Source organism: Heptranchias perlo, chromosome 1 (genome assembly GCF_035084215.1).
Source record: "Heptranchias perlo isolate sHepPer1 chromosome 1, sHepPer1.hap1, whole genome shotgun sequence".
In the NCBI taxonomy this organism is placed as follows: domain Eukaryota; kingdom Metazoa; phylum Chordata; class Chondrichthyes; order Hexanchiformes; family Hexanchidae; genus Heptranchias; species Heptranchias perlo.
In genome coordinates, this window is record NC_090325.1 from 51606249 (window position 1) to 51618454 (window position 12206).

Here is a 12206-nt window from a genome sequence, read left to right on the forward strand (position 1 = left end):
TATCTCGCACCGATCTCTCGCTCCGTTCTCTCGCCCCGCTCTCGCTCCGTTCTCTCGCCCCGCTCTCGCTCCGCTCTCTCGCTCCGTTCCCTCGCTCCGCTCTCTCGCCCCGCTCTCTCGCTCCGTTCTCTCGCTCCGTTCTCTCGCTCCGTTCTCTCGCCCCGCTCTCGCTCCGTTCTCTCGCCCCGCTCTCGCTCCATTCTCTCGCTCCGTTCTCTCGCCCTGCTCTCGCTCCGTTCTCTCGCCCCGCTCTCGCCCCGCTCTCGCTCCATTCTCTCGCTCCGTTCTCTCGCCCTGCTCTCGCTCCGTTCTCTCGCCCCGCTCTCGCCCCGCTCTCGCTCCATTCTCTCGCTCCGTTCTCTCGCCCTGCTCTCGCTCCGTTCTCTCGTCCCGTTCTCGCCCCGCTCTCGCTCCGTTCTCTCGCTCCGTTCTCTCGCTCCGTTCTCTCGCCCCGCTCTCGCTCCTTTCTCTCGCTCCTTTCTCTCGCTCCTTTCTCTCGCTCCGTTCTCTCGCCCCGCTCTCGCCCCGCTCTCGCTCCGCTCTCTCGCTCCGTTCTCTCGCTCCGTTCTCTCGCCCCGCTCTCGCTCCGTTCTCTCGCTCCGTTCTCTCGCCCCGCTCTCGCTCCGTTCTCTCGCTCCGTTCTCTCGCCCCGCTCTCGCTCCGTTCTCTCGCTCCGTTCTCTCGCCCCGCTCTCGCTCCGTTCTCTCGCTCCGTTCTCTCGCCCCGCTCTCGCCCCGCTCTCGCGCTCCGTTCTCTCGCTCCGTTCTCTCGCTCCGTTCTCTCGCTCCGTTCTCACGCTCCGTTCTCTCGCCCCGCTCTCTCGCTCCGTTCTCTCGCCCCGCTCTCGCTCCGTTCTCTCGCCCCGCTCTCGCTCCGTTCTCTCGCCCCGCTCTCGCTCCGTTCTCTCGCCCCGCTCTCGCTCCGTTCTCTCGCTCCGCTCTTTCGCCCCGCTCTCTCGCTCCGTTCTCTCGCTCCGTTCTCTCGCCCCGCTCTCGCTCCGTTCTCTCGCCCCGCTCTCGCTCCGTTCTCTCGCCCCGCTCTCGCTCCGTTCTCTCGCCCCGCTCTCGCTCCGTTCTCTCGCTCCGTTCTCTCGCCCCGCTCTCGCCCCACTCTCGTTCCGTTCTCTCGCTCCGTTCTCACGCTCCGTTCTCTCGCCCCGCTCTCGTTCCGTTCTCTCGCTCCGTTCTCACGCTCCGTTCTCTTGCCCCGCTCTCGCCCCGCTCTCGCTCCGTTCTCTCGCCCCGCTCTCGCCCCGCTCTCGCCCCGCTCTCGCATCGTTCTCGCCCCGCTCTCGCCCCGCTCTCGCCCCGCTCTCGCCCCGTTCTCTCGCCCCGCTCTCGCCCCGTTCTCTCGCCCCGCTCTCGCCCCGTTCTCTCGCCCCGCTCTCACTCCGTTCTCTCGCCCCGCTCTCGCTCCGTTCTCTCGCCCCGCTCTCGCTCCGTTCTCTCGCCCCGCTCTCGCTCCGTTCTCTCGCTCCGTTCTCTCGCCCCGCTCTCGTCCCGTTCTCGCCCCGCTCTCGTCCCGTTCTCGCCCCGCTCTCGCTCCGTTCTCTCGCCCCGCTCTCGCTCCGTTCTCTCGCCCCGCTCTCGCTCCGTTCTCTCGCCCCGCTCTCGCTCCGTTCTCTCGCCCCGCTCTCGCTCCGTTCTCTCGCCCCGCTCTCGCCCCGCTCTAGCTCCGTTCTCTCGCCCCGCTCTCGCTCCGTTCTCTCGCCCCGCTCTCGCTCCGTTCTCTCGCCCCGCTCTCGCTCCGTTCTCTCGCCCCGCTCTCGCTCCGTTCTCTCGCCCCGCTCTCGCTCCGTTCTCTCGCCCCGCTCTCGCTCCGTTCTCTCGCCCCGCTCTCGCTCCGTTCTCTCGCCCCGCTCTCGCTCCGTTCTCTCGCCCCGCTCTCGCCCCGCTCTCGCTCCGTTCTCTCGCCCCGCTCTCTCGCCCCGCTCTCGCCCCGCTCTCGTCCCGTTCTCGCCCCGCTCTCTCGCTCCGTTCTCTCGCCCCGCTCTCGCTCCGTTCTCTCGCTCCGTTCTCTCGCTCGGTTCTCTCGCTCGGTTCTCTCGCTCCGTTCTCTCGCCCCGCTCTCGCTCCGTTCTCTCGCTCCGTTCTCTCGCTCCGTTCTCTCGCCCCGCTCTCGCTCCGTTCTCTCGCCCCGCTCTCGCTCCGTTCTCTCGCCCCGCTCTCGCTCCGTTCTCTCGCTCCGTTCTCTCGCCCCGCTCTCGCTCCGTTCTCTCGCCCCGCTCTCTCGCTCCGTTCTCTCGCCCCGCTCTCGCCCTGCTCTCGCCCCGTTCTCTGGCTCCGTTCTCTCGCTCCGTTCTCTCGCCCCGCTCTCGCTCCGTTCTCTCGCTCCGTTCTCTCGCTCCGTTCTCTCGCCCCGCTCTCGCTCCGTTCTCTCGCCCCGCTCTCTCGCTCCGTTCTCTCGCCCCGCTCTCTCGCTCCGTTCTCTCGCCCCGCTCTCGCTCCGTTCTCTCGCTCCGTTCTCTCGCTCTGTTCTCTCGCTCCGTTCTCTCGCTCCGTTCTCTCGCTCCGTTCTCTCGCCCCGCTCTCGCTCCGTTCTCTCGCTCCGTTCTCTCGCTCCGTTCTCTCGCTCCGTTCTCTCGCCCCGCTCTCGCTCCGTTCTCTCGCTCCGTTCTCTCGCTCCGTCCTCTCGCCCCGCTCTCTCGCTCCGTTCTCTCGCTCCGTTCTCTCGCCCCGCTCTCTCGCTCCGTTCTCTCGCTCCGTTCTCTCGCCCCGCTCTCGCTCCGTTCTCTCGCCCCGCTCTCGCTCCGTTCTCTCGCCCCGCTCTCTCGCTCCGTTCTCTCGCCCCGCTCTCGTCCCGCTCTCTCGTCCCGCTCTCTCGCTCCGTTCTCTCGCTCCGTTCTCTCGCTCCGTTCTCTCGCCCCGCTCTCGCTCCGTTCTCTCGCTCCGTTCTCTCGCTCCGTTCTCTCGCTCCGTTCTCTCGCTCCGTTCTCACGCTCCGTTCTCTCGCCCCGCTCTCGCTCCGTTCTCTCGCTCCGTTCTCTCGCCCCGCTCTCGCTCCGTTCTCTCGCTCCGTTCTCTCGCTCCGTTCTCACGCTCCGTTCTCTCGCCCCGCTCTCGCTCCGTTCTCTCGCTCCGTTCTCTCGCCCCGCTCTCGCTCCGTTCTCGCTCCGTTCTCTCGCTCCGTTCTCTCGCTCCGTTCTCTCGCTCCGTTCTCTCGCTCCGTTCTCTCGCCCCGCTCTCTCGCTCCGTTCTCTCGCTCCGTTCTCTCGCTCCGTTCTCTCGCTCCTCTCTCGCTCCGTTCTCTCGCCCCGCTCTCGCTCCGTTCTCTCGCTCCGTTCTCTCGCCCCGCTCTCGCTCCGTTCTCTCGCTCCGTTCTCTCGCCCCGCTCTCGCTCCGTTCTCTCGCCCCGTTCTCGCTCCGTTCTCGTCCACTCTCGCTCTAAGGCCTGTGCTGTCACCACTCTTTATCACCCTGCTCTTGCTCCACTCTTGGGCCTGTGTTGCTGTTGCTCTGTATTTCTCCGCTCTCGCTCAGCTCCCGCTCCGTAAGACCATATGGATAAGATTTGGCCCTTCGATCCTGCTGTGCCATTTAGTGAGATCTTGGCTGATCTGATTTTTACCTCAACTCCACTTTCCTACCTTTTCCCCATATCCTTTGACTCCCTTGCTGATCAAAAATTTGTCTAACTCAGCCCTGAATGTATTCAATGACTCAGCCTCCACAGCTTTTTGGGGTAAAGAATTCCAAAGATTCACAACCCTCTAGGAGAAGAAATTCCTCCTCATTTCCATCTTAAACGGGCGACCCCTTATTCTGAGACTATGCCCCCTAGTTTTAGATTCCCACATGAGGGGTAACATCCTCTCAGCATCTACCCTATCGAGTCCCCTCAGAATCTTATATGTTTCAATAAGATCTCCTCTCATTCTTCTAAACTCCAATGAGTATAGACCCAACCTGTTCAATCTTTCCTCATAAGACAACCCTTCCATACCCGGAATCAACCTAGTGAACCTTCTCTGAACTGCCTTCAATGCAAGTATATCCTTCCTTAAATAAGGGCACCTGAACTGTACGCAGTACTCCAGGTGTGGTCTCACCAGCATCCTGTACAGTTGTAGCATGACTTCCCTGCTTTTATACTCCATCCCCCTAGAAATAAAGGCCAATATTCCATTTGCCTTCCGGATTACCTGCTGCACCTGTATGTTGACTTTTTGTGTTTCATGTATGAGGACACCCAAATCCCTCTGTACCGCAGCATTTTGTAGTATTTCTCCATTCAAATAATATTTTGCTTTTTTATTTTTCGTCCCAAAGTGGATGACTTCACATTTTCCCACATTATATTCCATCTGCCAAATTTTTGCCCATTCGCTTAACTTGTCAATATCCCTTTGCAGACACTTTGTGTCCTCATCGCAACTCGCTTTTCCACCTATCTTTGTATCATCAGCAAATTTGGCCACAAGACATTCTGTTCCTTCATCCAAGTCATTGATATATATTGTAAATAGTTGAGGCCCCAGCACTGAGCCGTGCAGCACCCCGCTAGTTACAGATTGCCATTTTGAAAATGACCCTTTTATCCTTACTCTTTGTTTTCTATTAGTTAGCCAATCCTCTATCCATGCCAGTATATTACTCCCAACACCATGAGCTCTTATCTTGTGCAGTAATCTTTTATGTGGCACCTTATCAAGTGACTTTTGGAAACTATACTGCATCCATTGGTTCCCCTTTATCCACCCTGCCTGTTACTTCCACTCTCGCTCTCGGGCCTGTGCTGCCGTCGCTCCGTATTTCCCCGCTCTTGCTCTGCTTTCGCTCCACCCTCGCTCTTGGGCCTCACAGCATACATCAAATCTCAGACTGGAGTCAGGTCATCAGAGCTGTGGATGTGTTTTAGAATCTGATGTGAAAGGGCAAGGGTGATAGGCCTCGACCAAAAGGCCGGATTGAAAGGGTAAAAGTAATGTCAAAGAAAACTGGGAACTAGTGATTAAGTGACACCAGGGGGGGAGTTTTAACTCTCCCCCCCCCCCCCCCCCCGCCCCCTCCCCATCATGACAGGTGGGAGCGGGTTGTGGGGGGCTGGGGGTTAAATTGTTGAAAATGTGAAATCCGTCCCCCAGCGGCCCTCGGTTGCTGCCTTCTGCAGCAGGCTTTCCCGCCCAGAAAGCCTCCCAATGTGGCCAGCTGCCAGGCAGGAAACGGGGTAAAAAAATTTTAACGAGGTCCTGCCGTTAAATTCGGCAGGACCGCCACCCTCCTGGTATTTCCAGGTTTCCCAACTGCTGTCACGTGCCCCCGCTCCCTCCCCGCCTCCCTCTAAATATCGGGGCCCAAGTGTTTGGTTGTTTTTGTTTATTAGAAGTGGTCTTTCCATTAGCAGTATGACCTGCAAAAAGCATGAAAATGTGGGGCGTTGTGAATCGGGTACATTGACCTTGGCATCAGATTTTACAACGTTGGTCAGCGAAGCACTGTGCCACTAGCAGAGCCTCACAAAATTTGCCCTTGTATGTAATACAATCTCTTATCTCTGTTCTTAAAGATAAATAGTGAGGCCAATTTTGGTCTCTGGGAGGCGAGCATGGCAGTAATTGTCTCTGGGTTAAAATCCTGGAACTCCCTACCTAACAGCATTATAGGAGTACCTTCACCACATGGACAGCAATGGTTCAATAATAAGGCCCACTGCCACCTTCTCAAGGGCAACTAGGGATGGGCAATAAATGCTGGTCTTGCCAGCAATGCCCATATCCTGAAGAATAATAATAATAAAAAATAATAGCTCCTGCCCAAAACCAGAAGTGCTAAACCCCAATGAGTTTCCAGGTTCAACTTAATTACCATATTGTGGGTGAGCTGCAGATGCAAGTTACACCCAGAATGACTGCAGAAATCTATTGCATATTAAACTGTGGCTTTTTATTTTTCACATTTAGAAAGGCTACTGTTCATCAAAAATGAAAGGTAGTGAAGTTCTTAAAGCAAAGTTGGCTGATGATGCGAGAAAGAAATACAGAAACCAACCACCCACATTATTCTCAAAAATTATTGATAAGTCAATTCCTGCCGACATTCTATACGAAGATGACCAGGTACTGTTTAGTATATTTACTGTACTGAATGCCATTATGTTATTTATGTTACTGTTATTTTCACAGACTCTAGCACAGCTGTGAAGATAATGCATCAAAAAAAACCCCAAGTGTCTCCACCACTCACTCCATTTCTGTCTTTAGAAACACTGTTATCAAGAACATCAAATCAGCATGTAAACTTCAGAAAACTCTTCCTCACTTTATCCATCTTGTGTTTTAAAGCATTTTTCCCCCTCCAAATTTCCTGAAGGTGCTGAATCATGCTGGAGTACGGTTCTACAGCTCTGATGCCTAGCCCAAGTGGATAATTTCCACATGTGAATCCAGGCAGTGAGTACCAGTGGGCTGTTCGATTGTGGGGGTGCATGGCATCGGAGTTCAATCCTGTATTCACCTCACATTTTTCCAGCCGGGTAACAAGGAGTGGGGTCCATGGATCTGCTCACCTCTCCCAGAGTTACTGAGCCTAATTGTAGCACACCTACTACAACTCCACCTAACTCCGCATACACGGGATTGAAACTTGGATCTTTGTCATATGTTAGGGTCAGTTACACATCAAACAGTGCACTTACCAACTGCACCATCATGTGAGCACATGTTTTAGAATTTAAAAAAAAACTTGTCTCCTACAATCCATAAGTTCAAAGTTTAAACATGAATCCATATATAGAACACTGCCTTGGCGGTGGAGTACTATGGTTTCATTTCACGTGTGGTAATGAAGGCCTCCTGATGCACTATTATTTATGTGAATTATGAGTCTTTAATATTTAAAAAAAGAACTTGCATCCATATAATGTCTCGAGAGGTTCTCAGGATGTCCCAAAGTGCTTCATGCCCAATGAATTACTTTAGAATTTCAGTCATTGTTATGTAGACAAATTTGTGAATTCAAGTCAGGAGTGCATCAGTATGGGTACTGTACTTCTGCTTATTTCACTGCATTGAATGATCACTGAACAGTCTGAATCTGTGAAGCATTTAAAATGGAAAACAAATCTACTGCTCATACAATAAACAGACTTCATTATTGTTTGTTAGAGACAGTCTTTGTTTCATGTGAAAGACTGCCCTAAATTAGTATAAGAGTTTTCATAACCCACTGTGACCAGAGCATCATATACACAGTAGGAGAAATTACAGTTTGCTTTTCTTATTAGCACAAAGAGGTTGGGGTACTTGATTCTAAAATGTCTATTTGCAATATTCATTTATATTGCTTTTATGGTTCTGTTCGTTATCTTTCTTTCTTCTTCTCTACAGTGCCTATCTTTCAGAGATATAAATCCTCAGGGCCCAGTTCATTTTCTTGTGATACCCAAAATCCCTATACCACGGATCAGTGACACAACAGATGATGACAAAGAGGTAGGGAAGGAAGGTTATTATATGCAGAATATAACACTGTGATTGCTTGTTGGTAAATACCAATGTTACTGAGGCCATTCAGCCCAGAAAGGTTTGATCTCTAGTCTGTGCTACACAAGCTGATCTCAACTAGAGCTGCAGTTGGTACAGTTGGCCTTAGTATCACTGAGTTAGAGGGGAGGAATAACTGGCTAGGGTTCCTGCTTCTGACTGCTGTCCAGTGACAACTGCTGGAAGGTGAACATCCAGAAGCATAAGGTGAGGTTAGAACTGTGCTCACCTGTGATGTATCCTACTGTTGAATAGCCTGCTGTCACTCAGTACCTAGGTTCACACATGAAGAATTGCCACTTGGGCAAGGTACTAGAGGGTTATCCCAGCATGAGACCCTCACCTCAGGAGCAGAGAAAATTGGAAATGTTGCTAAGAATGTCATTCATGATCAACTAACCGGCTGTTTCAGCTGTATATTATAAGGTAATCCTAAGGAGCTGTTTAGTTAAACACTGTAGGAGAATTTTTGATTGTTTTCAGGTATAACTGCCAATTAGAGCTATTGAACACAAAATCTTTAAAACTAGTATTAATGTAGAAGGCGAATTATAAGGCTGGGTCAAATTTAAAGAGCATTGTAAAATGTTGTGTAGGTTTGGTTATACCTGAAAGGTGCAAACTGTAGCAGTGAAATAAAGCTTTTATTTGATAGCTATGTTATATTGGACGCTGTTAGAATTTGTAGGTGTGATCTTAACCACGGGGAGATGTTTTGTTTGTGACATCAAACTTTTTTCTCTTTATTGTGTAAACAGCTGTTAGGACATTTACTGATAGTGGCTAAAAACCTCGCAAAGAAAGAAGGGCTCACAGATGGGTTCAGACTCGGTAAGTCTGCTAATACTTCATTAATAAATGGAAATGTCTCTACCATGTCTCCTTTGTTCAAGTAAAGAAGGATATAATGTTTTTCAAATTTCTGATGTAAAAAGTTTGAAGGTTTAATTGACCTCCATTTTGTCCCCAGGTCAGGTCAGGTACACTATCGTATCAAGTGTGTACTTTCCTGCTAGGATATACTGCCAAGAAAACACAATTGTGCTTGATTTGGAGGGAGACAGTACCCTTAGTCTGCACACAGAGCAAGAAGTCGTAGAGAGGTAGTTGAGATACTGGATAGGCTAAAAATTGTTAAGAGGAGGTACTAGAAAGGCTGACTGTATTTAAGTAGATAAGCCACCTGGTCAGGATGGGATGCATCCTTGGTTGCTGAGGGAAGTACAGGTGGAAATTGCAGAGGTGCTGGCCATAATCTTCCAATCCTCCTTAGATATGGCGGTGGTGCCAGAGGACTGGAGAATTGCAAATGTTACACCCTTGTTCAAAAAAGGGAGTAAGGATAAACCCAGCAACTACAGGCCAATCAGTTTAACCTCGGTGGTGGGAAAGCTTTTAGAAACTATAATCTGGGACAAAACTATTAGTCACTTGGACAAGTGTGGATAAATAAAGGAAAGCCAGCACGGATTGGTTAAAGGAAAATCGTGTTTAACTAACTTGATTGAGTTTTTTGATGAGGTAACAGAGAGGGTCGATGAGGGCAATGCGATTGATGTTGTGTCTATGGACTTCCAAAAGGCATTTGATAAAGTGCCGCATAATAGGCTTGTCAGCAAAATTGAAGCCCATGGAATAAAAGGGGCAGCGGCAGCATGGATACGAAATTGGCTAAATGACAGGAAACAGAGAGTAGTGGTGAACGGTTGTTTTTCAGACTGGAGCAAGGTATACAGTGGTGTTACCCCGGGGTCGGTATTAGGACCACTACTTTTTTTGATATATATTAATGACTTGGACTTAGGTGTACATGGCACAATTTCAAAATTTGCAGATAACACAAAACGTGGAAGTGTAGTAAACAGTGAGGAGGATAGTAACAGACTTCAAGAGGACATAGACAGGCTGGTGGAATGGGCGGACATGTGGCAGATGAAATTTAACGCAGAGAAGTGTGAAGTGATACATTTTGGCAGGAAGAATAAGGAGAGGCAATATAAACTAAATGGTACCATTCTAAAGAGGGTGCAGGAGCAGAGAGACATGAGGGTATATGTGCACAAATCTTTGAAGGTGGCAGGACAGGTTAAGAAAGAGATTAAAAAAGCATACAGGATCTTGGGCTTTATAAATAGAGGCATAGAATACAAAAGCAAGGAAGTTATGTTGAACCTTTATAAAACACTGGTTCGGCCACATCTGGAGTATTGTGTTCAATACTTTAGGAGAGATGTGAAGGCCTTAGAGAGGTTGCAGAAAAAATTTACTAGAATGGTTCCAGGGATGAGGGACTTCAGTTAGGTGGATAGACTGGAGAAGCTGGGGTTGTTCTCCTTAGAGCAGAGAAGGTTAAGAGGAAATTTGATAGAAGTGTTCAAAATCATGAAGGGTTTAGATAAAATGAATAAAGAGAAACTGTTCCCATTGGCGGAAGGGTCGAGAACCAGAGGGCACAGATTTAGGGAGACTGGCAAAAGAACAAAAGGCGACATGAGGAAAAATCTTTTTACACAGCGAGTTCTACGGTTCTACGGAGTGGTTATGATCTGGAACGCGCTGCCTGAAAGGTGGTGGAAGCAGATTCATTCGTGGCTTTCGAAAAGGAATTGGATAAATACTTGAAGGGAAGCAAAGAGCAGGGGAATGTGACTAACTGGATTGTGATGTAACCATTCTATGATTCTAGGTAAAAGAATGGAAGCTGACGAGCTTATGCTTATTATGACTTATTGTAGCGGGATTGTACAACTGAGTGGTACTCTTTTTACAAGTATTTTACAACTTGCACAAATTTCTTATCTTAAAAGAATAATATTGTATTTCTGTGAAGTTTTTTAGCCATTCATTACAACCAATAACCATGCAATCAACTTACTGTGGCTAAAAGGTGGGTCCAAGTAAATTACATAACTGAGATTTCAATCACTGTTCACAAACACAAATAAAATCTGCTGGATTTTTGGAAGATTGGGTCTGTGAGGAGCTGGAGGAGAGAAGAGGGAATATTTATTTTAAAATGTGTCTTTCAATCTGCTCTTGGGGACAGAAGAGCCAGAAAATGTTCTTTTTCATTAAATTTAAATGCTCAAGTTCTGCTGATGGCTGAGTCTGTAAATGCACAGATAGTAAGGAACTGAGCACAACAACCAGGAAGATTCCACGCTCAATCCCTAGTCTGTGCTGATTTCATCATTCTTAATCAGGGCAGCAGCTGGAACACTACAATTGGCTTCTGATCGCCTGGGTTGGGGAGGAGAAAAAACGGCTCGAGTTCCCTACTTCTGTTTGCTATCCAGTGACCCATGCTCGGAAATATTTGTGTGTGTGGACATTGGGTGAGGCTGGCTCAGCTATAATGCCCTGCATGGTCCGAGCCTGCTGACATGTGAATGAACAATGGGCACTTGGGTGAGACAGCAGAGGGTAGTAAATACCTGTGCACTAGCCAATACCTTCAGGAGATGAGGCGGAGGAGGCAGATGGAAATAAAATTGTAAATTCTTCCTGCTAATTTTATTCTGTATGTTAACTACCACATGGGCAAAGATATTATCAGAATTATTCAGGTTTTTTTTAACTATCCAAAAAATAGTTTGTGAGTATTCTAAAAGAAAATCCTTTTTTGTTGTTTCTTAGTGATCAACGATGGGAAGAATGGAGCACAGTCTGTATACCACCTACACATCCATGTGATTGGAGGACGCCAGATGACCTGGCCACCTGGTTAGAAGGATGTGGGACACAACTGGTTTTCTGTCACTCAGTTCCAAATTTGTGTTTCATTCTACTAAAATATTTTCTTGGAAATAAATAACTGAGCAGATTCAAAAAGATCCTTCTACAACTTCAGAAATTGTATCCAGTTCTGTCATACTGAATTCTAGATTATAAAACTGGAAAATAAGATTGTAATTCCCCTAGTATGAGTCACATTACATCAGTATGTAAATCACAGTACAACAACAGGCATTCTGTTCCTATTACACTTAAAGCTGCAGTCACCTTTCAATATTGCTGTCCAACCCTCCAAGCCATTTTGCTTTTTGGCCAGATTCTGTAGTACTGCAACTTCAGGAACAGTGGCACAAAAACACTTTGTTAACGTATAAAACAAAATGCTTGTTTAAGGGTACAATAAAATCTCAAAATCAGGCCACATTCATAAACCACTTTAGATTTGTTGATGTGCTTTATGTTTGAATCGTCAAATTATCACATGTAGGAACATCACAAGCGTTCTATAATAAGACAAGGAAAGCATTGCATCATTTCCTCTTCTGGTTAAGTACTGGCAACGGAATGAACAGAATACAGAAAATGACTCAATAATTACAACTCTTGCATCATATTCTCTGCTTCAGTGTCCGCTTAATGAACTGTCAGTAATTGAAATGGTTTCAGTTTTCAGATGAAGTTGCGACACTGGTTAACATTAAAGTCACGTTAATCTGTTGTTTGTCTTCTTGTTGGTAAAGTATCTATCATATGAGTTCAATATTCTATGCTATTCACCAACAAAAAACCTTTAAACCAAGATATTCTGACTGAAACTAAAAGATAATCATCTTGTAGCTGTAATAGTTTGTTGAAACTATAGCTCCTTGGCTTTACTACTAGTTGGAAATTCTTGCTCTGGCTCTGCTCAGATAGAATGACGACGAGTCAACAGGGAGTTTCTGCACTTACCTGCAGTATCAGGTTGTCATAGATTATGGAATAAGGAAAA

General features: G+C 48.7%; 1 protein-coding gene across 2 annotated transcripts in view; it reads left to right on the top strand.

Moving 5' to 3' along the window:
• The window catches only part of LOC137327930 (uncharacterized HIT-like protein Synpcc7942_1390), a 59701-nt gene extending 47769 nt beyond the window's left edge, over positions 1-11932 (top strand). Inside the window, exons 2-5 of one of the 2 annotated variants that reach the window (XM_067993921.1) lie at positions 5900-6055; positions 7325-7429; positions 8239-8311; positions 11117-11932. In XM_067993921.1, the coding sequence (XP_067850022.1) occupies positions 5900-6055; positions 7325-7429; positions 8239-8311; positions 11117-11208 (426 nt within the window). In that variant the 3' untranslated portion in view covers positions 11209-11932. The remainder of the gene's footprint in view (positions 1-5899; positions 6056-7324; positions 7430-8238; positions 8312-11116) is intronic. The other variant, XM_067994010.1, reaches the window with a different exon arrangement.
• Positions 11933-12206: the final 274 nt, after the last annotated feature.